Source organism: Hemicordylus capensis, chromosome 3 (genome assembly GCF_027244095.1).
Source record: "Hemicordylus capensis ecotype Gifberg chromosome 3, rHemCap1.1.pri, whole genome shotgun sequence".
NCBI lineage: Eukaryota > Metazoa > Chordata > Lepidosauria > Squamata > Cordylidae > Hemicordylus > Hemicordylus capensis.
In genome coordinates, this window is record NC_069659.1 from 3,070,596 (window position 1) to 3,098,446 (window position 27,851).

The window sequence follows — 27,851 nt, forward strand, 5'->3', positions numbered from 1 at the left end:
TCATTTGCAAATGAACAGTCAGTATCCCCATCCATGTTGTACCAGATCAACTGATACAGTTGAAATCCCCCCCCTTTTAATTTACCCAGGAGCGGGGTAGGGTGGGGGGAGGAGGGTGTTTGAGGAAAACGGTTGCGTGTAGTGGTTAGAGGGTTGGACTAGGGCTGGGGAGACCCAAGTTCAGATCCCCATTCAAGCCATGAAACTAACAGGTGACTCTGTGTCAGCCACTTATCTCTCAGCCTCACCTCTCTCACAAGGTTGTTGCAAGGATAAACATAACCATGCCGTCCTCTGATCTTCTTGGAGTAAAATTAGGTTATAAATGGGAAAAACCAACACATTAGATGCTTGCACCAGCACCTGATCACCTAATCCACACCTGATTGCCCAATCCACACCCACCTGCCCCCCCCCAGCGAGCACTTACCGTTTATTTCAGGCAGTGTTTGCTGCCTGAAAGCATCTATTCCCCTTTCTCTCCCTCCAGAGAGGGAGAGAAAGGCAGAATAGATGCTTTCAGGCAGCAAGTGCTGCCTGAAATGATGCCGAAGAGCTTGCTCAGGCTCTTCAGAGCTTGAGGCCATGCCCCCTTTGACATCACACACAAAGGGGTGTGGCCTGGAGCTCCGAAGAGCCTGAGCAAGCTCTTCGGTATCATTTAAGGCAGCGCTTGCTGCCTGAAAGCATCTATTCTTCCTTTCTTTCCCTCTCTGGAGAAAGGGGAATAGATGCTTTCAGGCAGCAAATGCTGCCTGAAATAAAGGGTAAGTGCTTGCTTGGGGGCGGGGCGGGGCAGGGCGCCTCTCTGGACCGCATTTGGGGTGGAGGTGGGGGCAGGGCATGGCAGGTACTTTGCGCCCCCAATGGCGCCCAGGGCACATGCCCTGCCTGCCCCACCCTCATTACGCCGCTGCCTGACAATCAGTTTCATGGGATGACCTCTGGTTCTAGTATTGTGAGAGAGGCAAAAAAAAAGTCTTTATCTACTTTTTCACACCCTGTGTAAGATTATAAACCTCAGTCATATCCTTCCTTAGTTGCCTTTGGTCTAATCGAAAAAGCCCCAGACTTTGAAGCCTGTCCTCATATGGAAGATGCACAGCAGGCCCCATGATGATTTTCCTTGCCCTCTTTTGCTGATCCTGGGTAGAGTTGCCATGCCCCCCGAAATACTGGGTTTCACCCAGATTTTAAGCATCTCACCCAGATTGCTTAGCCCACCCAGATTCACCTGGATTTCAGCTCTCTCTCTCTCTCTTTTTTTAAAAACCTAAGCTCTATCCCTTGTAGAAGCAGAGTTATGGAGCAAAATGTGCAGTCACTATTCTGCTCAAAAATTATTTTCAAGCCAATCTACATAATATGCAAATTAGGCATTGGGATTTGGAAAGCCAGAATATGGCACCCCTAATCCCCGGGTAATCCAGTTAAATGGTGCAGTGTGGAAATAACTTGCCTAGGGAGCAAGAGGTTGCCGGTTCAAATCCCCGCTGGTAACTCCTATATTGGGCAGCAACGATATAGGAAGATGCTGAAAGGCATCATAATCTCATACTGCGTGGGAGGAGGCAATGGTAAACCCCTCCTGTATTCTGCCAAAGACAACCACAGGGCTCTGTGGGTGTCAGGAGTCGACACTGACTCGACAGAACAACTTTACTTAAATCCCGGGGGGTGCTGCTTCTTAGTTCCCTCCATTGTGAGAGTGGTCCATTTTATTCCTACTTTCTGTTGTTCTTTAACCAGAAATCCCTAAAAGGAACAGTTGTCTAATCCCAAGACTGCTAAATTTATTCAAGAATATTTGGTGAGGGCTGTTGTCAAAAGTCCAGGTACAGTATACAATGTCAACTGGATCACCGCTTTTCACATGTCTGTGTCCAGGGAACTTGACACTCTCTGGTGAGGTCTACAAGATTAGGAAGGACAGGCTTCCCTTTGCAGAAGCCATGCTGATTTCTTGTTCTTCGATGTGTTTAATAAACGTACCTCCACTTCCAGCCTCAGAGGCAGGATGCCTCTAAATACCAGTTGCAGGGGAGGGCAGGAGGGAGGGAGGGCATGCACAGACCTCTTGCCTGTGGGCTTCTCGAAGGCCTCTGGTGGTCCACTGTGTGAAACAGGCTGCTGGATTGGATGGGCTTCTTTGGGCCTGATCCAGCAGGGTTGTTGTTCTTATGTTCCTAATGTATCTTTAATTATGTGTATGACCAATTTACCTGGAACAGATGTTGAACTAACCTGCCTGTAATTTCCTGGATTATGCCAGGATTCTCTCCCCTACCCCTGCTTTATGAAAATTGGTGTTATATTGTTAATCTTCTTGTCCTCTGGCATAGACCCCACTTTAAGGGATAAGGTAGATATCTTCTGTGAGATCAGACATTTCACAGTTGAGCCCCTCAAGAACTTGCAGGTGGACGCTGTCTAGACCAAAAGATATGTTACCTTTTAATTGTATCAGACGTGATCTGTTGCTGCTTCTGTTTGACTCCCTCTCAGACCCCCTCTCTAAGGAGGTCAGTTCAGGGGCTGGTCTCTGCCCTAGATCTTCTCTAGTGAAGACATGGAAATGATTCATTCCGCTTCTCTGCAGTCTCCGTATCCTCCTTAAGCATTCCTTTCACTCCCTTGTCATCTGTCAGTTTGACTGCCTTCCTGGCAGGTTTCCTGAATCGGATGTATTTAAAGAGCCAGTGTGGTGTAGTGGTTAGAGTGCTGGACTAGGACCGGGGAGACCCAAGTTCAAATCCCCATTCAGCCATGATACTAGCTGGGTGACTCTGGGCCAGTCACTTCTCTCTCAGCCTAACCTACTTCAAAGGGTTGTTGTGAAAGAGAAACTCAAGTATGTAGTACACCGCTCTGGGCTCCTTGGAGGAAGAGCGGGATATAAAATGTAGATAGACAGACAGATAGATAAAATAAAATAAATATATAAAGCAGTTTCCAGTGTTGTTTTGGTGATATGTGCCATACTTCTCATAGGCCTGGGCAGTGGAAGTAACCTGTTCGCAGGCTGTTAAGGCCTTTAAGAACAGAAGAACGGCCCTGCTGGATCAGGCCCAAGGAAGCCCATCCAGTCCAGCCTCCTGTTTCGCACAGTGGCCCCCCAGAGCCCTCTAGGGAGCCCACAGGCAAGGGGTCTGTGCCTGCCCTCCTCCCTCCTGCTGTGGCTCCCTTGCATCTGGGATCCAGAGGCAATACTTCAAAGCAAGGCTTCCCAACTTTGGATCTCCAGATGTTAGACTACACCAGCCACAAGGACCAAGGAGACCCAGTATCTCTCCTGCTTTTTAACATCTGCATGAAGCTGCTGTGAGGGTTCCTTGGGTGTGAATAGCCCTCAGTTCTGCCTCTCCTCCTCAGTATCTGATTTTTCAGTAAAGCTGCAGGAAAAGCCCTGATCCAGGGCCTGGCTGGGGGAGGTTCTGGTCCGGAGGATGAGGGCTGGCAAGCTGAACCGCAACCCAGCGGGGCCAAAGGTGCTGTGGGCCATGGATTCTTCTGCCCTGCTTGGAGGGGGGTGCAGGCTGTCTTGGGCAGGATTGGGCCTTCCCTGAAGGGTGGGCAGGGTGTGTGTGTTGCTGGACCCAGCCCAGCCCCAGATGCCCTGGTGCTGGCTGCTGTGGTCAGAAACAAATCTATTGTGGCTGGGGATGATGGGAGTTGTAGTCAGACAATAGCTGGAGAGTCCCAGGGACAATTTGTCCAATGGGCACCTTTTCAGCAGTGTACCCCCCCCCCCGCGTATGTAGTGCTGACCTTTATGTTCTCCAAGGGCCGTAGGGAAGTGTGCCTCTGTGCACATGCAGAGTGCTTTTTCCTCACCACCAAGTGAGCTCCTATAGGACACGTGGCTTGCAACCGATGGGAGGCCAGTCATATGTCCCTCATCATCCGAATGTGATGCTCGGTACTCCACAGGTGTCCAGCATCCCTTCCTTGGCTATCATCTCTGTCGTGCCTTTCCCCGGGACACCCATCTGCCAGAGTTTGCATTTCCTGATTTCTCTGCCTGCTTCCTTGTGGAAGTGATAATTGACTGCATGGAGTGGAGAGGGTAGACAGAGAGAAGTACTTTTTCACACAGTGCATAATTAATCTATGGAATTCCTTACCATAGGATGTGTTGATGGCCACCAGCTTGGATGGCTTTAAAAGGGGTTTAGACAGATTCATGGAGGACAGGTCTATCAATGGCTACTAGTCTGGTGGCTATAGGCCACCTCCAGCCTCAGAGGCACAATGCCTCTGAATCCCAGTTGCAGGGGAGCAGCAGCAGCAGGAGAGAGGGCATGCACATACCTCTTGCCTGTGGGCTTCTCAGAGGCATCTGGTGGGCCACTGTGGGAAACAGGAGGTTGGACTAGATGGGCTTACTTGGGCCTGATCCAGCAGGGCTGTTCTTATGACTGGTCCTTGAGAAGCAAACCAGACCTGCAGTCTCTAGCCTTGGTCAGTACAGCTGCAAAAATGACTCTCAGCAATTCGGGGTGGGTGGGTCTAGAGAGAGCCAAAGAGCACCTTCTTAAAGTGGTGATTCTCTTTTTATTTAGCAGGGGGGAGAGCAACTGGCCCTATCCACCCCCAGCACAGTACCCCTCCAGTGACTGTTGCTGGTGTCTTGTGTTTCTTTTAAGATTGTGAGCCCTTTGGGGACAGGGAGCCATCTTTATCTATGGATTTCTCCATGTAAACCAAAACTGCTTTGGAACTTTTGTTGAAAAGCGGCATATAAATCTGTAGTGGGAGTAGTAGTCCTAGAGAGAAAACAAAGAGCAATAAAGATGCAATCACTTTTGACTACTCTAACCCCTTGCCAGTTCAAATGGATCAGCACTACAATGTCACCGCTGAGTTATGTAAATACAGAGCCATTATGGCCAAGCACTTGTGGTTACGAGATGTCAGACAGGACAGGATGCTTCTAGCCGACAGTTCAGGCAAAGGCAAACATTCCCAAAGTTCATGGAGCTTGTGGCCAAGAGGGTTCTTGACCAGAGTCTCTTCACTGCTCCTGGACCAGCTTAGGTGCAGAATCAGGCCGTGCCGGTTGGCGCAGCACACCTCCTGCAAAAGCAGGTTATGAGCTGTGACTTGGCCGTATTCTTGGTGAAGGTGACTGATGAATGGAGAGCTTGTGCAGCCCAGAGGACCCAAATAGTGGTTCATTTCTGCCCTGAGCGGACCTGGTCTCAACCCTGCCTTGGAATCCCTTACTCCAGACCTGCAGTGGCTGATTGGGGCTGTTGAGTAGGGAAGCCACTCTGAATATGCTCAAGGGAGCTTTTGTCCTAGCATTTAAAAAAGGCTGAGGCGGCAGTTATGCTCTAGAAACAAGGGAGGAGGTCGCGGTTTAGTGGCGCAGAGCTTGGTGACTCAGCCAAACGGCTTCTGCTGGTAACTTTTAAGGGGAAGTGTTCTCTGGGAAATGAGGGGGATTTTTCAAACCAAGCTAGGCAACTCAAGAAGTGTGACGAAGCTGCCCGGGGAGCAGGCTAGGGTTGGGAAAGAATCCGCAGCAGCCACAAGCGGCGTGACGTCTGTTGGTATGGCGACGTTTTAGGAAGCTTAAATTAGCCAATGCTACTATTTTTACCCTGCGCGCTGCAAAAATCCAGAGGAAAAGCTCAGCTTGTGTGATTTGGTCCGTGCAGGTTTCTCTTCTTCCCCCTCTTGACACACTGGGGTGTGGGCCAAATTGGTCTGTTATGTCTTCTGAGTGTTCTCTCCACCCTCCCACCCCCAGTTTCCATTGCTGGGGGCCTACAGCAACTGGGGCTTATCTGTCCCATTGAAAATTAAGAGTGTCGGAGTAGGCCGACTGCATGAGGCCAGAGGTCTGTCTTGGGCAGCATCCTGTTTCCAGTTGTGGGCAGCCGGGTGCTCCCAAGAAGCCTGCCAGCAGGGCCTGAGGACAACGGCCTGCTCCCCAGCAGCTGGTGTTGAGTGGCATTCTGCCGCTGAACCTGAACCCAGACCTCGCCCATCCCATGTGACCTTGCCAAGCTGTCTGAGAGGGGTGCTCCCAGGATTCCTTGCCGTGCCACTGAGGCTGCTGGGATGCCAGAGTGTCAAGGTAGCATTGAGAGATCCGGGGTATATAACCTTCCTGCATGCAAAGGAATTTTAACTACTGTATGTGCATGTATTAACTGTAGAAAATTAAGACCTTGTCTGGAGCAGGTGAGTTGCCTGGCTCTTTTCTTAGTTCAGCCAGGTGAGGAGGAGAAGGTGAAGGCAATTTTAGACTCCGTTTGCATGACTGGTTAAGAAGAACATAAGAACAGCCCTGCTGGATCAGGCCCAAGGAGGCCCATCTAGTCCAGCATCCTGTTTTGCACAGTGGCCCACCAGATGCCCCTGATAAGCCCATAGGCAAGAGGTGAAGGGGGCAGGCCCTCTCTCCTGCCGTTACTCCCCTGGAACTGGTACCATAAGAACCAGCCTATAGTCTACGTATGAGGCATAAAGAATTCCTAAAGATGCTGAGGTGGGAAGTGCTGGCTTGGGGAGGGAGTGGGGAAGCCATTTCTTTTCCATGGAAACTTCATCCCGGGTGCAAATGCCGCAGCCAAAGTTTCAGACTGAGCTGGTGTTTTGGAGTGTGCAAATCTGTTGTGGTGCCACCTTCGCTGTCTTCTGATTCATTTCCTAATACAATCTGAAGTGTTAGTTTTTAGTTAAAGGCTTGTCTTCTCCCACCCCCCTGCTCAGATCCTTGTGGGGGGGGGCAGCTATGTTGGCCTACTACCATCAGAAGTAAGATTGCTGGGACTCCTGCATGCTGGCTGTTCAACAGGTAGAGCTGTGTGTTTAACTGTGCAGCTCTACCTGATGAATGGTCAGCCTGCAGGCAACGTGGCTCTAGGCGTGGCAGGATGGGAGAGAGAGGAGCAAGGGGAACTCTGGGAAGGAGAGGCAGCTGTGCCTCCCCCCTGCCGCCCCGGGCACAAGCTTTATCTCTGCCTCCATAAGGGCTAGATCCTTGCTTTTAAAATGAGTAAATGTGGACATTCTCTGTGCTGAATGTTCTGTTTGGTTCTAAACCTGAGTGGTGATTTCACCTGGAATTCCCGGGCACCAGATGCTGACCCTTGCGCCCGTTTCCGCTCCAGCAGATGCTGTCGTGGCCAAAGTTCCTCTGTTCCTCTGTGTCAAAGAAATCAGGACATCTCAGCTTCCTGTTGGAAGTCAGTGTCCCGTCCAAAGGTCAAGCGGATGAAGGGCCTGAAGTTACCTTTTTGTACCCAAAGGTCTTTGCAGCCGGCACGCTCTTGTCCCCTCACCGCCAGTTCCTGTCCAGACCACACGCTGCCGCCGAGAGGTGGTTGCCTGTGTTGGGAGGCTGGCGGTGTTGCGCTTGTGCCTCTGCGAAAGGGCGTGTATTGGCCGCCGCGTGGGCTGCTGTGGTGAGTCGGAGAAACGTGACTCTGGTGACGGCCGGCCTGGGTGGTGGTGCCCCCTCTTCTTCAAGCACAGGAAACTCCTGCCGCTCCCGTTCCGGAGGCCCCAGGCCGCCAAGCCTTCCAGGGTCTCTCTGCAGCCTATTCTGGTAATAGGGGGCTCTGGGGGTGGGGGGAAGGGGTCTTGGGGCAGAGGTACCAGCCGCAGGCCTGCCTGGAATTGGCTTCCTTGCCAAGGGGAATCCCCCTCCTCTCTTCTCATTGACCTGGGTGCTCAGTTTTGCCATTTGGGGTGGAGGAGAGCTTGCTGCTGCTGCCGCCGCCACCACGAAATTCAGCCTGGAAAGAGGAAGGGCGGAGGAGGCCGCTTGCCTTTTTGTAGCATCTGCCAGCCACTGGGCTGCTGTCGTCGGGTAGACCCCGCTCTTTGGGGGCTCACGGAGTGGAGTGGGGAAAGAGGAGCTCTGCATCGGGGGCCACGAGAGCCTTTCCGGCCACGGTTGGACTACAGCTCCGAGCATCCCCAGCTGCATTTTATTACGGCAGGGGATGATGGCAGTTGGAGTCAAACAACAGCTAGAGAGCCTGAGGTGGGCTACCCCTGCTCCCTAGTCCCAGCCCTGGCGTATTGGGGGTGGCTGGATTAGAACAGTGATCGGGTGAATAGATTGGACTTGAGAGCTGGGGAGAGATCATAGCCCAGCGGCAGAGGGCCTCCTTGGCCTGGAGAAGAAGGCTCCATCCTTAGGGGTGTGGGTGGCAGGGCTGGAAAAGGCCGCCTTCTGCCTGAAACGGGGACAGCTCCTCCTGCCAGGCGGTGCTGGACTGCAGCCTCCACCCTCCAGCCCTTGCGGCTCACAACATCTGGAGCACCAGCGTTGGGGAGCCCTGCTCTGCAGCCGGTTATAGCCAAACCAGTCAGTGAATGTGGGGAAGGACTGCACTTTGTGGGGGGGTTTCAGAGGTGGGGGGAGCAGGCTGGGCCCGTCACTCTTCCAGCTGGGCCCACCCTCCTGCAGAGAGGGGGCAGAGACTGGGGTGTGTGTTGAGAATGGCAGCCCACAGTGGGCTGAGTCTAGGGTGGCCATAGGCTGGCTTTCCCGATCTGGGTGCCTAGTTTGCATATTATTATGTAAACTGGCTTGAAAAATAATTTCTGAGCAGAAGAGTGACGGCACGTTTTGCTCCATGACTCCATTTCTACAAGGGCTGGAGCTTAGCTTTTTTCTTTTTCTTTTTTAAAATGAAAGCTCAAATCTGGGCGGTCTAAGCAATCCAGGTGAGAGGCTTAAAATCCAGGTGAAACCCAGAATTCCGGGGGACGTGGCAACTCTAGCGGAGGGACTCTCCTCTCAGGCGGCAGGGGTGGGTCAGGCCCACACAGACCCTGAGGGTGAGGGGCTCCTGCGCTGACATCTTGATGCTCACAGAGGCCCCCTGAGAACAGGACGGTTAAAGACGCTGCGGCAAAGCATCTTGGCTCTGCCATCATTTGCTGCGCCTTGTGATGTTGTTGTTCCTTGGCTTGACAGGTCTGGTCAGGGGTGTAACTATAACAGGGCAAAGGGAGACAGTTGTCTGGGGGCCCACTGCCTTGGGGGGCCCCCCAGAGGCAAGTCACATGACTGACTCCCCCAGCCACGCACCCGCCCAGGGGATTCCTTCCGTTGTATTCATCCTCCGAAACTGATGTGAGTGTGAAGACCTGGAGCTACCAGAACAGCAGGTCTTTCTCTAGGACCATTAAATGACTTGTATCATCCATACAAAACCATTTTTAAAATAATTTAGGATGATGTTCTATTGTGGCACATAGGATCTATCTATCTATCTATCTATCTATCTATCTATCTATCTATCTATCTATCTATCTATCTATCTATCTATCTATCTCACACTATGCTTTTTGTTACCTCTATTCAGCCTCATTTAAGATTTCTTTACTTCATGAGCTGAGCTTCAGTGAGGGGGGGCCCATTTTAAAATCTTGTCTCTGGGCCCCCCACTCCAACCTTGCTACGCCTCTGGGTCTGGTGGTCCATCCATCCCTTGCCAGGGTCCTGCCATTGGCTGAAGAGTGTCACTCACTGTGCAGCAAGTGCTGCAGAAAGAAGCCACTCCCCCTGTTCTCCATATTCTTTCATTCATTCATTCATTCATTCATCCCAAAATGGATTGTGAGGAGCTCCAAAAGGATCTCTCCAAACTGGGGGAGTGGGCGACAAAGTGGCAAATGCAGTTTAGTGTCGGCAAGTGTAAAGTGATGCACATTGGGGTGAAAAACCCCAAGTGTACGCTGATGAGATCTGAGCTGTTGGTGACTGACCAGGAGAAGGATCTTGGGGTCATGGTGGACAGTTCGTTGAAAGTGTCGACTCAATGTGCGGCAGATGTGAAAAAGGCCAATTCCATGCTAGGGATCATTAGGAAGGGGATTGAAAATAAAATGGCTAATATTATAATGCCTTTATACAAAACTATGGTGCGACCACACTTGGAGTACTGCATACGATTCTCTGGTCACCGTATCTAAAGGAGGACATTGTAGAATTGGGAAAGGTACAGAAAAGGGCAACCCAGATGATCAGGGCCCTAGAGCACCTTCCTTATGGGGCAAAGCTTACAACAGCTGGGGCTATTTAGTTTAGAAAAAAGTCAACTGCGGGGAGATATGATATATAAAATCATGCATGGTGTGGAGAAAGTGGATAGAGAGAAATTCTTCTCCCTCTCCCATAACACTAGAACCAGGGGTCATCCCATGAAACTGATTGCCAGGAAATCTAGGACCAATAAACAGAAGTACTTTTTCACACAACACATAATCGGCTTGTGGAATTCTCTGCCACAGGATGATTTAATTCATTTTTTAAATGAATTTTAAAAAAAAATGTTTTAAAGATGTTTTGTATTTTGTATGTTTTGTTTTGTGTTGTGATTTGTTTGTTAGAACAATTTGTTATGGTGGCTAACAAAGTCCATCATCATCATCATCATCATCATCATCATCATCATCATCTGTGGTGGAGACGAATGTCTCCAGTATTTGGTATTCAGAGGTATCCTGCCTCTGGACATGGAAGCTCCATTTAGGCCTGATTCTCTTCCAAAGTCTGGAAGAGAATCAGCCTGTTTTGGTGGTGGCTGGTGGAAGGCAGGGGTTTCTGGGTGGAGAGAGAGAGACTGAGAATATTATTTAATAGAGTGAAGTTTGCAGGGGACTAGGCACCACAGGAAGCAGCACAATCTCATCCATTTCCTCTGTCCCTGGAGTAGCTGCTCACCACCGAGAAGCAGCACACCTATCTGGAGGCTGCCAGTTCTCGGGAGGCATCGCGGGGGGGTGGGGGGGTGGGGCACCTGCTTGCTGTGTGGCAGGTCCCAGGCTCAGCCCTGACCTTCCCACTTGGAGGCTCTCGGGTTGCAGCGTGGCCGGGGAGGCCCCACAGGCCAGGGAAGCTGCAGCTAGAAGTGGGGTGAGTGTCCCTGACTCGTCACCAGGGTGCTTTCCAGAGTAGCTGCTCATCAGCAGCAAAATGCCTCCATTCAGGCAAGTCTCCTTCCAACCGTAAACAGCAGGGGGAGCAGTCTGGCGGAAACTAACCACCCGAAAAAACAGCAACTTACGCTGGATATACGACGTCCTAGCTCTATATTGAAGCGATTAAATTCGGGACAAGGCATTGGCAATGTGAATGGCACCCGGCTGTCCGCATAGTAGGGACTTCGGTGTCATGATGCAGGAAGTGTGGGAGCACACTTCTGAGATCCGATGTGACGCTCTTGCAGGGTCTAGTCTGGAAAGCACCCAGGAGTGACAGCCCCTTGTTCAGATCTCTGCCAGCTTTCTGAAATTGCCACGGTTGGTCTCCCTGTCCTCACACCACGTTGCTTGCCACTGCAAAACCGGGAGGGCTGGTCTTGGGGTAGTAATGCTAAGCATGCTAAGCGAGGTCTGCCCTGGTTTGCATCTGGATGGGAGACTACATGTGTGAGCAATGGAAGAGATTCCCTTCAGGGGACGGGGAAAGTCCTAAGTTCCCTCCCTGGCAGCATCCAGGGGGGTCAACTCCATAGAGGTGGTGGGGCTCAAGCCCCTTCCAGAATTTCCCTGAGGGATCAAAGCCCTCGCCGGGCTGCTAGGTGGGGGTGGTGGGGCTCAAGCCCTCTTCTGGATTTCATGGAGGAGGCAATGCCCCCCCTCAACTGCCAGGCAGCACCAGCAAGCGTGCATGCTCAAGTTCATCGGTCAACTGAACAACCTAGTCAGCCCTGTGTTGTCTTTGAGCAGCTCAGCACGTTCTTAGGAGGCAGAGCTTCCTTTCCGGCCTCTTTGACTCTATGATTCTCTGATCAGAAGAAGGAGTCGAACAAGGAGAAAAGCTGGTGGTGCTCTCTGCATCCAGCTGCTCTGCCCAGGGCCACCCCATCTTCCCTAATGGGAAAATATCTTCCAGGGCTCATGCATGTCGTCTCCCATGCAAATGCAAACCAGGGCGGACCCTGCTTAGCAAAGTGGACAGTTCATGCTTGCTACCACAAGACCTCTCCCCCATGTGCCCCGTGGCCCGCCGGAAATTGAGAAGTCTGTGCCCCTGGCAGCATCTCCCGATAGGACTGAGTGAGACTCCTGCCTGCAGCCGTGAAGAAGCCGCTGCCAGTCTGGGTAGACAATACTGAGCGCGATGGACCAAGGGCCTGACTCAGTATATGGCGGCTTCCTATGTGTGAACTTGTTCTGTTTTTCATGCAAGGGTTTGCTGATGGCCGTTGTGTGTGATGCCCTGGAAATGCTGGGCAGCAGGGCCAGAGCGGGGGCCCTGAGAGGGGGGTGGGATGTATGAGGGGAGGGCGCCAGGTCTTGAGCAGAATGATGGGTACTTGAAGGTGGGAGTATCCACTGCTGCTGGGTGCAGCGGGGAGCAGGGGCGCCCCGTGGGTGGGGCACACCGGGAATCTGCCCTGTTGCCCTGTGGGCCTGTCCGAGTCTGCTGGGCGGTGCCATTTGTGCCGGGCCTCTTTAAGAGGCAAGCCTGGGAATCCGCAGGGAAAGAAGGCCAGCAGGCTGGGCTGGGGCGTCCGTTTCAGTTTCGCAGGCACAGTAGAAGCCTGCCTAAGTGGCCTGAGCCTGCGTGATCTCCTTAGGGGCCCAAGCCGCTCCTCATCTCCAGGTTCATTGTGAATCTAAAGACTGCAATGGATTTCTCTGCCTCTGGAGTTTGAGAGTTCAGAGTGCTGTCTGCTCCCTGACATCTGTGCTGCTTCAAAAAAACAACAGCCACTAGGAAAGAAAGACCTGTTTCTCTGTTTGTTCAGGCTTTTACCCCTCAGGGGTGGCCAGGTTTCTTAGCTCTTCTGTTGCTCTGTCTGCCTTCTTTATGGTGTTTGCTTTTTGGCGTGTTGTGGTTTTTATGGTTTTAACTGATTTTAATGTGTATTTTTATGGTGTATTATTTTTAGTCAACGGCCTTGGGATAAGTTTAATGAAAGGCGGAACAGAAACTGAATTGTAAATAAAAATAATACATTAGTGAGGCCAAGGACTGGCTTTTATCTTTCCAAAGGCAGCCTGTCCTCCGCTGGTGGTGTGACCCAGTACCAGAGCCTTTTTGTAACCCGAAACCCAAGAGGCAGCTTGGGCTTAAATTAAGGACAGGCATTGGGTCCTCCCTTCTCCATTTTAAGGCTGAAAAAATTTGGGGGCGAGGATGAGCTGGTCTGAACACCATGCCCATGTCCAGACAGATAGGTCAACAAACAAACAAACAAATAAATCTTGGTCATCTAGCCTGAAGAAGACTATTGTGTAACTCAGAGGCTTGCATGTTGCATTTTGAATACTGAGTGCATCATAAGCCTCCACGTGTCAAACTTTGGTGTGAGTTTTTCAGCTGGGCAGGGTTGCTCTTCATGCTGTACGGATCGCATCTGTGGTGAGGCTGGAGGTAGGCAGGTTATTCTGGTGCCCAGACTAGGAATGGACTCTGTTAGAAGATGATTTTCCCCTTTAAGCTGCTCTTCTGATACATCAGGCTTAGTAGCTCTGCTAACTGAGCAATGAGGCACCCTTTAAAATTGGGATTCTCTTTTATTGAGCAGGGGGAGAGCAACTGGCCCTATCCACCCCCAGCACAGCATCCCTCCAGTGGCTGTTGCCAGTATCTCTCTTCTGTTTCTTTTTTAGACTGTGAGCCCTTTGGGGGCAGGGGACCATTTTGTGTATTTGTTTATTTATATCGATGTAAACCGCTTTGGGAACTTTTTGTTGGAAAGCGGTATGTAAATATTTGTAGCAGCGGCAGCAGTAGCTCACAGTAAGTTTCGTAAGAGCGTCAGAGGCCTGGGCTGGTACTGGTGAAGGAGGAAGGAAGGAAATGGTTTTCATCTGACCAGCTCCGAACATCCTGGCTTGTAACGGCTTCCCTGGTTCCGTTGGCAACAGGCTTATCTTGCTGTACAGCGGCAGGGGTTGTCAAACTGTGGCCAGCCATTGCCATCCAGGTGCACTGCTGCAAGTCTGCAGAACAGTTGAGAAGAGCATTCTGCAAGTTGCTCTCCTGCCTTCTCGGGGTCAGCAAGAGATGGGTCAACACCAGCAGCGTAGGGAAGCTGCTGCCGGCCCTGGTTCTGCTTGCCCCCTGCATCCTAGCCATGCCCCCGTGCCTGACATCCAATGCAGGAGGCATATCCCTGTGCAGAAATGCAAACTTCAGCCAGCACCACATTTCCAGCGTGGGCGGGAGCACCTTCCCCGGCTTGGAAAGGCAGAGGGATGCATTCCTGAACCCAGCGCTGGATGAAGCTTCAAACTGAGCCAGTGGAGCCAGTGGAGCAAACTGAGCCAGTGGAGAAGCTTCCGTTTTTGAGAAGCTTCGGCCAGGCCGGGAATGCGTCTCTCTGCCTTTCCAAGTTGGGAAAGGTGCTTCCAGCCACGCTGGAAACCCAGCGCTGGCTGCAGTTTATTTGCCAATGGGGGGGGGCGTAGCCCCATGTCCACACATGACCACACCCCCTGCACCTGATGTCAGATCCAGGGGGCGTGGCTGGGGCTCATCAGGTGCTCATCAAGAGTTGATCAGGGGAGTGGCGGCCTGGGTGCTTTGAACCTGTTGGCACTATGGTAGCTACGCCCCTGATGAACAATTGCCAGGTGAGAGCAAAGCTGGAAGGACTGCAGGTCTGGCCAGTGCTCAGGATTGGTTGTGGGCAGGGTGCTGTGCAGTGGCTCTTCAGTGCAGCAGGGACCCAGCCCTTTGTCCGGGGTCTCCGCAGGGGTGCAAAGCCCTTGGCGTTCTACATGGCAATCATGTGCTGCTCATGCTAGTCCAACCGATGACTACCACTCTTCCTGTCTTAGGGACCTTGGAAGCTGCCTTCTACCTATCAGTGGCTTGGTCTGGCAGCGGCTTCCCTGGTTTCAGTCAGGAGTCTTTGCCAGCCTTTTCTGGAGATGCTGCTGCCAAGGATCAGGCCTGGAACTGTCCACATGCAAGTCCCATGGTAGGCTGGTGTCAGGAGGACCTCCTAAAACAAATGACAGGGGACGCCCACTGAGATGCACTGGTTCCTTCCAGATGGTCATGGAAGTTATTTATTTCTCATATTTTTATACCACCTGATATGCAAATCTCCAGGCGGTGTACAACTTTTAATATTAAAAATCACAGATTAAAACACAATGAAAACAATATAAAACAAATTATTAAGATTATTAAAATTCTAATTCAAAGCTTGCGAGAACAGGAAAGTCTTGAGGGTCTTCCTGAAAACAAACAGAGAAGGAGATGATCTTATTTATTTATTATTAAAAATTTTATACCGCCCTTCCAAAAGGCTCAGGGCGGTTTACATTAAAACACCATTAAAATCAATTTACAAAACAAAAATTATAAACTACATAAAATAATAATTAACAATTAAAACATCATAAAACACCGATTAAATAGCTAAAACAATTTTAAAACAAGTTTTAAAAAGCTGAGAAAGCTTGGTTAAAGAGGGGCGTTTTATTATTATTTCAGCAGGGAGCATACTCCACAGCCCTGGGGCAGCCACAGAGAAAACCCTGTCCTGGATCGCCACCAAATGAGCTGGTGGCAACCAACCATAACTAGACCTCTCCAGACATTCGTAACAGGTGGCAGGGTTCATGGCAAAGGAGGTGCTCTCTTAAATAACCTGGTCCCAAGCCGTTAAGAGCTTTATAGGTAATAACTACCACTTTGTATTTCACCTGGAAACATATTGGCAGCCAGTGTAGTTCTTTCAAAACTGGTGTTATGTGGTCCCTTCGTGTTGTCCCAGAGACCAACCTGGCTGCTGCATTCTGTACTAATTGTATTACATACAAGGCAGCCCCATGTAGAGCGCATTGCAGTAGTCAAGTCTGGAGAAATGCATCCAATTTCCGAATGGCCAACAGCCATGACAAGGATGTCTGGTGCTCAGGTTGCTCAAGAGGAACGTAGGTCCTGGAGAGTTGTTTTGCGGTGGGTCTGGTCTAGGGTACTGGCACCAGGGCGCTGAAGAACACAGCTAGCAGTCCTATCAGCCGCCTTCTTGGGATTCTGGAAGGGTTTTAAAGGGTCCAGTTCATCTATGAGAATGGGCAGGTTCACATGGATTCAAGGGAGCATAAGAACAGCCCAGCTGGATCAGGCCCAAGGCCTATCCAGTCAAAGCATCCTGTTTCCCATAGTGGCCCACCAGATGCCTCCGAGAAGCCCACAGGCAAGAGCTGAGGGCATGCCCTCTCTCCTGCTGTTGCTTCCCTGCAATTGGTATTGAGAGGCATCTTGCCTCTGAGCCTGGAGGTGGCCTATAGCCATCAGAATAATTGCCATTGATAGCCCTGTCCTCCATGAATTTTCCTGAACCCCTTTTAAAACCACAGAAGCTGGTGGACCTGGGTTGAGGACTATGTATGGCAGGCATTCTCCAGCTTGAGTGCCCAGATGTTGTTGGAAGCCAGTATTGGAGTCCAGCAACATCTGGGTGCCCAAGCTGGAGAACCCTGATATCGGCGTTTATATGTGAAAGCCAGCCTCCCCTGGTTGAGAGGAGAGCTGGTTTTATGGTAGCAAGCATGACTTGTCCCACTAGCTAAGCAGGGTCTGCCCTGGTTGCATCTGAATGGGAGACTTGATGTGTTAGCACTGCAAGATATTCCCCTCAGGGGTTGAAGCCGCTCTGGGAAGAGCATCTAGGTTCCAAGTTCCCTCCCTGGCAGCATCTCCAAGATTGGGCTAAGAGAGATTCCTGCCTGTAACCTTGGAGAAGCTGCTGCCAGTCTGTGAAGACAACACTGAGCTAGACCGACCAATGGTCCGACTCAATATATGGCAGCTTCCTATGTTCCTATGCTTGGGTGTCCCAGAAAGAACAAGCACCAAGCCATTGAATGAATGAATGAATAGTTTATTACGGTCCATCACCAGATAATAAAACAGAATACAGCATAAAACAAAACACAAAAGTTCAGAACTTAGATAAAAGTGACTTTAAAAACTCACAGCTGAGTTGTTCTCGTCTCACTTTGCTAGCCGCTGCACAAAATTTTGCTAACCTCTCTGTGACCTCCATGTGACTATCCATTAAAAACGAGACACATAATAACCATCCGAGTGCCCCGGCCTATTTTTTAGTAATGTTTCTATCCAGATGGAGCGAATGGTCCTTAGAAAGCACAGTGTAGTAACACGTGGGCTACTGTCTCAAAGCACCAAGCCATTGACGAGAGCTCTTTTGTCCTTTCTCCCACAGTGGTGGCTGCCATTTTGGATCCCGCAAACGCTGAGAGAGAAGAGGAATGAACTGAGCCCAAGGAAGGCCCCCTCGACCGGGCTCCCTCGCCAGCATGGCGGAAGGGGCGTCCCTCCCCATGGCCGAGTGGCTGCGGGCCCTCCACCTGGACCAGTACATCGAGAACTTTGAGCAGAATGAGCTGTGGCGGGTCTCAGACTGCCAGTTCCTGACGGACGAGGCCCTGACCCAGCTGGGGGTCCTGCTGCCGGGCCACCGCAAGCGCATCCTCTCTGGGCTCTTGAAGGCCTTCACGGAGGCGCTGCCTGCCCTGGAGGTCCCCAAACTGCCTCCAAGGAGGCCGGTTCCCATGCAGCGCCACATCTTCCGCCCCCGCCCAGGAACCGCTGCTCCTTCCCCAGCGGAGCCGGATGCCGCCTGTGACCCGGTGACGCTGCCCGGAGAGACCTTGCCGCCTCCGCGGGAGCCAGAAACCGCCTCCGCTGGCCTCAGCCTTGTGCCGCCGCCGATCCCTCCGAGGGTGGGCTGCCGGCCCCCGGTGAAGTTTTCATCTCCTGCTTTCTCGGAACTCTCCAGGGCCGTTTCCCTTGAATCCGCCCCCCTTGTGGATTTTTCCTCTCCGCTGCCGCCCCCTCAGCCCGCTGGAAACAGGCTGAGTCTGGACGGGACGTTTCCTGAAGAGATGGGGAAGCCCCCGCTGCCCCCGCTCCCGGCCAAACGCCACCAGCTGGACAGCAAGCCTCCCTCTCAAAAGGCGCCCCCTTGGCCTAGCCATCCGCCTATGTTGCCCCCCAGGGCCGTACACCCGAAAGGGACCATCAGGTGAGTTTCCTTTTGCAAAGGCTCTGGGGCCGAACCTACTGGCGGGAGGGTTTTCTTGGTTGGTGTTCCCAATGCCCACACCATGCTGCCTTTCCAAGTGCCTGAGGGTGGACTGCAAAGGGGTGGCACGCCGGGGCTTCCCCTGGAGGGTGGGGATGTCTTGACAGGTGCTTTGGTGCTAGCAAACGGCCTGGTGTCCAAGTGGTGGGAGAATGGAATCCTTGGCTTTTAGAGCTGGAAAGGACTCTGGTGTCCAATCCCTTGCTCAGAGATTTCAGAGGAAGAGGTGCTCCAGAGGGTAAGGAGGCCCCTCAGGGGGCTGGCAGACAGCCTCAAAAAGAGGCTCAAAGGACTGTGGACACACTCCGGGGTAACTTTTCAATGCACTTGTGTTTTAAAAAGACGTTTTTAATGACGAGAGGTTGCTTGCTGTCATGCTTGCCATGGTGGGGGCCATTCCGCCTTTGATGTTGTGCTCTTGGGTCTCCAGAGAAGGCAACTTCATAGCTGTCCCACAGTTGGAGACAAGATGTTGGGCTAGAGGGACCCCCTGTCTGATCCAGCAAGACTCTTTTCTTCAGCCTGACAAGAGCCATGTGGCGTAGGCCAGTATGAACTTCTGCAGTGGGAAAATGCAGCTCTTTTTCTGCAATGGACTTGCAGCGTTGTAGCACTATAATGCAAAGATAAAATCTTAAATAAGGCACCAGAAATGTGAATGGCCCCTTGCTGTTAGCGCAGGGCCTGCAGTGTCAAAACACAGGAAGTGTGGAAGCACATGTAGCAGATCCCTAGTGACCCTGTGGTAAGGTTTAACCTGGAAAGCGCCCATGTGGCAGGTGGGGGCTGGGGATGAGAATTTGTCACAGGCCACCGAAACCTGTTAAAATGGCAAGGGACATTTGTATATAGCGGCTCTGATGCAACATGTTTCTGGTACAATGCTGCCATCTAGTGGTCACATTGTTGAGTTGCATCCATTAGCCTAGAACAGAAACTCTGATCCTCCAGGGCGCTTTCCAGATTAGACCCTGCAATGGGGTCATGTCAGATCTCGGAAGTGTGCTTTCAGCCGTTCACACTTCCTGCGTTGTGACACCACAGTCCCTATGGGGACAGCAGGGTGCCGTTCATATTTCCAATGCCTTAGTCTCAAATTGAATCGCTGCCATATAGAGCTAGGACATCTTCTCTCCGGCATAAGGAAGTTGTTTTCTTTCTTTTCGGGTCATTGGTTGCTGTGAGACGGCTGCCCCTGCTGTTTACATTTTCAGTGCGACTTGCCTGAACGGAGGCATTTTGCTGCTCTTGAGCAGCTACTCTGGAAAGCGCCCTGATGTTGCTGAACTACAACTCCCATCATCCCTAGCCATAGTAAATTGTAGCTGGGGATGATGGGAGTTGTTGTTCAGCAGCATCTGGAAGATCACAGGTTAAGAGCCACTGGCCTAGAATTTAGGGAGAGGAGGAGATGCACTGTCTTTCCAGACAGTGGCTGATATCACCGTAATGAAGTGCATGTGAGGTTGAGTGTGCAGGCAGGCACCCAACAGTACCCCCCTCGCACAACTCTCCCTGCCCTCCTGCACTCACACTGTTGTACAAGAGGGGCAAGAGCCCAGAGTACTCCCCATGCCCCGGAAATGGTAAGATTGGAAACACCTGGCATCGGGACAGCGACATATTTCTGATCGTAGTAAGTACCTCTGGAGTGTGCTTGGCCCTCCTGCGCAACATTGTGAGCGCAGGAGGACAGAGGGAATTGCCCAAGAGGTGCGGCTGCCTGCCTACACATCCGACTTAGATGCATTCTTCATTAGTCGGCAGGTCAGTCCGTGAATAGGATAGAATAGAATAGCATTTATGGTCTTTGACCCACAAAACAATAGAAACCAATCACAAGGCATGTGTCAATCCAATCCAATAAAATCACTTAATTCCTTAGTTACTAAAACGACTCCCCCTATATTTCTAGATTGCCAGAATTATCCAGTCACCGATTGCTAGAAGCTGTAGTTAACACATGGCGAATACTACCTGCTGCAATACAGAATTAGGCAACACTGTAGGTAATAGCCAGCAGCTGATCCATGAGAAGAAATGAAACACAAAACTCTTCTGAATGTCCTGGCAAGTTTAGTTTTTAAGAAGGAGCAATTAGAACATTATGGAGCTCATGATAAAAAATGCAATCTAGTAGAACATCCCCCCCCCCCCGCCAGTTTCAATAGCTCCTATTCCATAGGGGCATGCACACTCCATCTAGGCGATTCTCCAACCCTGCCCTCCCACACTGCAGATGGTAAGACATCAAAATGAGCACACTCTGATGATTAGGGGTTGTTGGTCCGTGGTTACTCATTCTCACAGGTGATTTGGGGGGCAGTCATAAGAACACAAGAGCAGCCCTGCTGGATCAGGCCCAAGGAAGCCCATCTAGTCCAGCATCCTGTTTCACACAGTGGCCCACCAGATGCCGCTGGGCAAGAGGGGAGGACAGGCGCTCCCCAGCAACTGGTATTTGCAACTGCTATTTTTAAACTGGAGTTAAAAGTGCAGTTTAAAAGTCCAGATGACATTCTTTGCATCCGTTTAGCTTCATTGCAAGATCTGCTTGACAAGCTGTGAATCGGAGTCTTTTCAGACTGCCTTTATGCTAACTTGAGCATGGAAGGGGGAAACCTTGCATGAGGAGGAAAAGGGGTAGACAGACAGGCCCAAGAGTGCTTATCTGCTTCGGTGGTGATGTATGGGAGGTTGGCTCCCAAGGGTACATCCGACACGCCCTCCCTCGCTTCCACACGGGAGTGGACTTCTGTTCCGGTTCTTGCCTTGTGTAGTCCTTGGTCCGTCTTTTCCCTTAATACTGAGGCCAGTTTGACATTATGATCTCTGCCTGCTTTAAAACACGCTATTGGCGTTCTCCTGGAATTTCACGCTCTTCACTGTGTTGGCTCTTTAAGAAAAGAAAGTCCTCAAGGGAAGGAGGCTCCTCCTCTCATTCTCTCTGTGCCCTTCCAAATGCTGTTGCTTCTCTTTATTCAGTGCTGCAGAGAACCAGGAGCCAGTCTAAACTACATCAAAGGGGCATCAGAAAACTTCTTTCTGTTCTGGCCGCTCCTGTTGCAGGCCTTTCAATGGCAGTCAAGTCTCAACACTTTAAAGCTGGAACTTCCCCCAAGCCCGTCCCAGGGAAGGAATGGGACGTATTCAAGGACACAAACAAGCACAGCTTCATGGATAGAATCATAGCTCAGGGACAGAATAAACGCTCTGCCTGCACAATATTCCAGGTTCCCTACCTGGCATCTCCAGTTAAAAAGGAAAATCCTCAGCCTGAGACTTTGGTGACTGGTTGCAATCACAGGAGGTAATGCTGGGACCAGTGGTCTCACTCGGCTGAAGGCAGCTTCGTATTCTGTATGTTCAGGTTTCTTTTTTGTTGGCCTGGTAACGTCAAAGCCAATTCCTTTTACATGTTATTTGTCAAATGCCAGGTTTGCTAAAGAGAGTCAAGCACATCTTTTAATATACTCCTAAATTTCAGAGTGCTGCCATTTCTGTTGTTGTAAGGTAAAGGTAAAGTGTGCCATCAAGTCGATTTCGACTCCTGGTGCCCACAGAGCCCTGTGGTTTTCTTGGGTACAATGCAGGAGGGGTTTACCATTGCCTCCTCCCGTGCAGTATGAGATGATGATGCCTTTCAGCATCTTCCTATATCGCTGCTGCCCGATATAGTACCAGTGGGGATTTGAACCGGCAACCTTCTGCTTGTGTTAGTCAAGCATTTCCCCGCTGAGTCACTTAAGGTGTAACCTTAAGTGGCATTGTAACCTTAGAGAACTGCTTCTCCCTCCTCTATTTATTTATTTATTTATTTATTTATTTATTTATTTATTTATTTACAGTATATGCCATTTCTCAACAAACAGTTCTCAAAGCTGTTTATATAGCAGAAGGAATGGTTCCCTGTTCCCAAAGGGCTCACAATTTAAAAAAAACAAAACAAAACAAGGTAGACATCAGCAACTGACCCTGTACGGATGCTGTACAGGAGCTACTGTGTACAGTTCTGGTCACCATATCTTAAGAAGGACATTATCGATCTGGAGAAGATGCAGAAGAGGGCAACCAAGATGACCAGGGGCCTAGAGCACCTTCCTTATGAGGCAAGACTACAACACCTGGGGCTATTTAGTTTAGAAAAAAGACGACTGCGGGGAGACATGATAGAGGTCTACAAAATCATGCATGGTGTGGAGAAAGTGGAGAGAGAGAGATTCTTCTCCCTCTCACATAACACTAGAATCAGGGGCCGTCCCATGAACCTGAAGGCCAGGAAATTTAGGGCCAGCAAACAGAAGTACTTTTTCACACAACACATAATTAATTTATGGAATTCTCTGCCACAGGATGTGGTGATGGCCACTAGCTTGGGTGGCTTTAAAAGGGGCTTAGACAAATTCATGCAAGACATGACTATCAGTGGCTACTAATCTGGTGTCTATGGGCCACCTCCAGCCTCAGAGGCACGATGCGTCTCAGTACCAGTTGCAGGGGAGCAACAGCAGGGAAGAGGGCAGGCACACACCTCTTGCCTGTGGGCTCCTTAGAGGCATCTGGTGGGCCACTGTGGGAAACAGGATGCTGGATAAGATGGGCCTCCTTGGGCCTGATCCAGCAGGGCTGATCTTCTGTTTTTATGAGTTGAACAGGGACAGTTGTCCTCCTCTCCTGATAAATATAAGAACCACCACTTCCACTACCTCTTGGGCTCGCGGGGTAGTTCTGTGCAAGGCTGGATGAGAAAATGTGCAGACAGCTAGTAAAGCTTTTCCTTTCAGTGGGGCTTGTGCAGGAGAACTTCCCATGGAAATATGCCTCCGCCCTCTGCACAGCCAGCAAATGATCCATTTATTCCATTTCTTGTTTTGCCCTGAGCTTTTCAGCCTGGGCAACATAGGAACATAGGAAGCTGCCTTATACTGAATCAGACCATTTGTCTTTCTAGCTCAGTATTGTCTACACAGACTGGCAGTGGCTTCTCCAAGGTTGCAGGCAGGAGTCTCTCTCCCAGCCCTATCTCGTTGGAGATGCTGCCAGGGAAGGAACTTGGAAACTTCCGCTCTTCCCAGAGAGGCTCCATCCCCTGAGGGGAATATCATTAAGCGATGAGTCCATGCTCTTTGGGGAACAGCTTCTTGTGTTCAAGCAAGAACTAGTCAGGGTCCTGGAGAGAGGCTGGCCCCTTTGCTCCTGAGAGGGACCCACAAACCGCACAAACCTTGTGTTTGTTGTGGGAACCCAGATATAGGCTGTAGAGTTGAAAGTAATCCCAGATAATTTTCCTCTGTGAATGTTTGTGTTGAATATTCATCTGATATTTGAGATCTTAGGACAATTATAATGTTTTAAAGTTTTATTGATTGTCCTTTTAATTTGTTTTATATGGTTTTAATTGTTGTGACTTAATTTTAATTTGTAAACCACCCAGAAATTTTATATGGGGTGGCTTATACATGTGATAAACAAACACATAAATCAAAATTTGAAGAGCCTTGACACCCCTGTGCCCACTTCAGAAGGCCTGACCCCAGGTCAGCGGCTGCTTTCGGGACCCCCAGGCTTTTTAGGGGTTATTTTTGCCATATAGCACCATCCGTGCTGCCTTGTGCTTCTTATTTATTTTATTTGAAGTCTTTTTGCCCCACCATTTGATGTTTTTGAAAACCCTTAAGGTGAGAAAAATCATGAATCACTCTAAATGGCAAGATAAAAAGACCAATCAAACTACAGGAGATGTAGCATAACACAATAAACCAATAACCTAGATAATATATGCCAATAAAACAGCAAAGTGGTTACATTCCAGAATCAGCCGTAAAAACCAGCACCCCTTTTTGTTAAAAATAGATTCAAACTGAAGCCTAAAATTCAAAGAGGGTAGGCAGCAGGTTACCATTTCTGGAAAGAATGTTCCACACCTAGGGAGCCATCACAGAAAAAGGCCCTTCTCCCTTGCCCCTTGCCTGAGCTCTGCAAGCTCCGAGGACACCCTGAAAAGGACTCCAGACGACCAGGGAGGTTGGTGTGGGACCAGCTGGTCCTTTAAATACTCAAGTCCCAAGTGATGAAAGGCTTGTTGGTCAAAAGTCATGCACACTAAAGAAACAGGCAAGTTCTTGCCCTGAAGAATAGCAAGGGAAACATGTAGAGTTTTCATCTGTCAGGGATGTTGGAGGCTTTCTCTGCACTGAGCAGAGGTCAGACGAGACCTCCAAGAGCGCTTCCAACTCTAATATTCAATGATTCTTTTATTTGTGGAGTGGCATTTAATGGTTTTAATTCTGTTTTATTTTGAAAATGTCTCAATTCCATTTCATACATATCGGCCCAATAGAGGGTGCGCAACTCAAATTCTTAGTGGGCCACACCCAACCGTGCATTAGTGCGCGTGGGGCTGAGGTCAGTTTTCAGCACATTCGTTTATTTTATTTTATTTTATTTTATTTATTTATTGTTGAATTTATATACCGCTTTTCATTAAAAGCAAACCCCAAGGCGGTTTACAAAAGTTAAAAAACATACAATAAAAATGACAATTAAAATATTAAGCTAAAAATATAAAACAAATCTAATATAAAAACTATAAAATACAAGCATAAAACTATAAATAAGTAGAAATATTTATTTATTTAATATTTTGTTCTTGCATTAAAACAAATCAAACATAATTATTAAAGCAATTACTAAAATATATATAATTCAAGACATAAAGACAGTGGGTTACATCCAGATTAAATCACTCACATTGAAATTAAGTTAGTCATGTCCCATTAATTCCAATAGGTCTACTCATGAGCAGTTTAATCTGGGTGTCAGTCAGATAAAATGAGAGCTGTGACATTTAATTTCTGTATCATAAGATCAGTGAACAGGCTTGCCTCCTGGTTGATGCTGAAGAGAACCTTGCTGCCCAAGGCAGGGGTGGGGCTGCCGTTGGTCGGCCGTGTTCCAAGAACGCCAGCCACCAGGAGGGGTGCCGCCACGCTCCCTGACACTCAGTTTTCTTACTCTCGCTTTTATGCATTTTTGTCTTTTTATGTCTTCTAACCTTTTTTCACCTTTTAAAAAATGCCCCCCATCCCTTTTATGTCTCTGTATGCCTTTTGTGCCTTTTTATGACTTCTATGGCTTATGATGCCCTTATGCTTCTTGTGTATTTTTCTTACTTTTATTATCCTTATGTCCCTCTACCCTGTGTAACCACCCCTTATACTTTATGCTGGTCTATGGCTGTAATAAAGATTGATTGATGGGTGGTGCTGAGGAATGAGAGAACTTTTGCTTCTATATGTCGGAGGTGAGGGTGGGGGAGAGAGAACCGTTTCCCAAGCTGGGGGATGGTGTGACACTTGGCATAGTTATCTATCTATCTATCTAATTTATACCCTGCCCAAATGTATGTCTCTGGGTGGCCCAGAAGTTGTCTGTGGCAAAGGCAAGGAGAGAGAGAGAGAGAGGAGGAGGAGGGGCCAAGCAAACTCGGGGGGGGGGGGCTCAGTGGGGCTGCCCACACCAGGCTCTGGCTGAGGGGAGGAGCAGGGCTGGAATCGGCAGGAAGGGGAGGAGGAAGCCAAGCCCCACACAAGCCTGGAGCTGTGGCTGTTTGTTGCTTTGGCCTGGGGAGGGGGCGCTCAGGTCTGCCTGTTGGCTGGGTGCTGCTTCTCATTTGTACCATGCAGCCCCCTGGGGGCCAGCAAGACGTCCCCGCTGGCCAGATCCTTTGTGCAGGGCTGTCCGAACATGTCGAGAACATCCCTGGCCGCGCTCCAACCAACCTCTCCTGGAAAGCCTCCAGTGAAGGAGGCTGGCCCACTGCCAGACAGTTGGGAACTAAGCCAGAGCTGGAGACTGAAACCAGGGGGAATGGGGCGCGACAAGTCCCAGGCGCCAGGGAGCCCTGGTGTCTAGAAACGGAACTGTAAGAGGACCCAGGGGCCTCCTGTTATTATGATTATTTTTGTTTAGTTGTTATTATTTTTATTTCACATATTTTTATACCACCCAAAACTTACGTCCCTGGGCGGTTTACAAGAAGAGAAAAACAACATTATAACCTTAGTTAAAACCCCAAGCAAGAATTGCAACACAACAACTTAGAACAATGTTCTAAAACAAGATCGAAACAATCGAGACAGTCTCAGTCCCAAGCCTGGGTGAGCAGATGCGCGGGGGGGATCAGGCCAAGCCTGGTTTGCCCCTCCGCGGCCCCCCCCCCCCGGGGCCGCCGCCAAGTCTGGGGAGGGGCGAAGCCGGTGCTGCTCCCGCCCGGGTGCTTCTCCCTCGCCTGCCTCTCCCTTCCCCCAGCACGGCTGCCGCTGCTTGGCCCCGGCGGCTCTTTGGACGGGCCCGGGGCTCCTGCGCCGCCGCCTCAGCAGCAGCTCGCGGGAGCTCAGCGGGGCCCCCGGGCGGCTGCCAACGAGTTCAGGGCGCCGCCGTTTCTGGCTCGCTTGCCGCCTCCTCGGGCTGCTGCTGCTGCTGCGGCTGCTGCTGCTGGGCGCTCCCGGAGGAGGCAGGAAATGCTGCTGCCGCTGCGAGAGGCGGAGGAGGAGGCGGAGGAGGGCGAGTCCAGCGCGGAGAGGGGCTGGCGCTTGCACCCCTTGGGGGCCGCGTCCTCCGCGCAGCGGGCTGCCTGGCTGCCGCCCCCGACCCGAGTCCCGCCTCCTCCCGCAGCTGGACACGTCGGGACGGGGCGCTTCGCGCGGCTTCCTTCTGGCTGCCTGGCGGGCAGGTGGCTGGCTGGCTGGCTGGGGTCGCCGCTGCCGCCTCGCCTCGCCGGCGTGCGCTTGCCCAGGTAACCGAGAGCGAGTCAGTGGCGCGTTGGCGTGGCGGCGGCCGGCGGAGGACGGGCTGCTGCTCCTGCTGCTCCTCTGGCGGGAGGGGCCGCCATGGCCGAGGAGGACCAAGGCAGCCCCCCGCCCTCCGCCTGCCTCTTGGGTTGCTGGCGGGCGGCCTTCCTGCCGGCTTGCACTCCGGCGCTGCTTCGTGTCGCCTGGCGCCCGCGGCCCCCCGCCCGTCTGAGAGGGGCTCTTCTGGCGCAAAGCGGGGCGGCTGCGGGAGGAGGAGGAGGAGGCGCCCACTGTTGGGGCAGCAGACAGAGGGATGGGGGGTGGGCGACCCTTTTTTCCTGCTGGCCAACCAGACGGGAGAGATTTCGCTCGTTTTTGCAAGTTTTTGCGTCCAGACTTGCTGTCGAATCCCCCCCCGAGCCTGGATTTGGCGGACGACTTCGATGGTTCGCCCGCCCTGCAATGGGTCGTCGCCCTTTGGCCGGGGGCTGGTCGTGCCCTCCCAGAAGTTCGCGGAGATGGTCTAGGAGCCTGGAAGGGAAAGAAGAGCCTGGGGAGGGAGGGAGGGAGGGAGGAGGGCCTGGCTGGTGGGGGGGGGGCGATGTGGCTCCAAAGTTAAGAGAAGGCGGGGGCGCCCCCAGCCCGGCAGGTTCTGGAGTTCTCCCCCCCCCCGCCCCGGGCATGCCCCAACTCACTTTCCTCAGTCACGTGGAATTTAGTCGAGTTGTCATCCAGTGAACGGAATCTTGGTTGATTAATTGCATGAGTTTAGTCAGTTAATGGAGTTTGATTCACATAGAAATGAAAACAAATGCGTGGGAGCAAAAGGCAGCTTTTCTTTGTTTTTCACTTCAGGGGAGGCAACATTCCCTTCTGTGTACAAAAGAAAGCAGAATGCTTCTTTTTAAGATGGTGCCTGACTTCTGCAGTTGCTACGAGCACTTACATTTAAAATAATGCATTTTTAAAAGATGCTACTTGATTAATCTGGAGCACTTTTTAG

The 27,851-nt window shown here is 50.9% G+C and overlaps 1 protein-coding gene and 1 long non-coding RNA gene across 6 annotated transcripts in view; one reads left to right on the forward strand and one right to left on the reverse strand.

The window, feature by feature from the left end:
- The window catches only part of ARAP1 (ArfGAP with RhoGAP domain, ankyrin repeat and PH domain 1), a 192,906-nt gene that overhangs the window by 59,800 nt on the left and 105,255 nt on the right, over positions 1-27,851 (forward strand). For 3 of the 5 annotated variants that reach the window (XM_053306340.1, XM_053306342.1, XM_053306341.1), the window contains exon 2: positions 17,175-17,996. In XM_053306340.1, the coding sequence (XP_053162315.1) occupies positions 17,269-17,996 (728 nt within the window). In that variant the 5' untranslated portion in view covers positions 17,175-17,268. Of the gene's footprint in view, positions 1-17,174; positions 17,997-26,415; positions 26,854-27,211; positions 27,295-27,851 lie in introns of those variants that run through there. The other 2 variants (XM_053306343.1, XM_053306345.1) reach the window with 2 other exon arrangements.
- LOC128349671 (uncharacterized) lies at positions 24,671-27,690 on the reverse strand. The gene is made up of 2 exons (XR_008318913.1): positions 27,544-27,690; positions 24,671-27,379 (listed from the first exon to the last, which is right to left on the reverse strand). It is a non-coding gene; the product is annotated as an uncharacterized LOC128349671 (long non-coding RNA).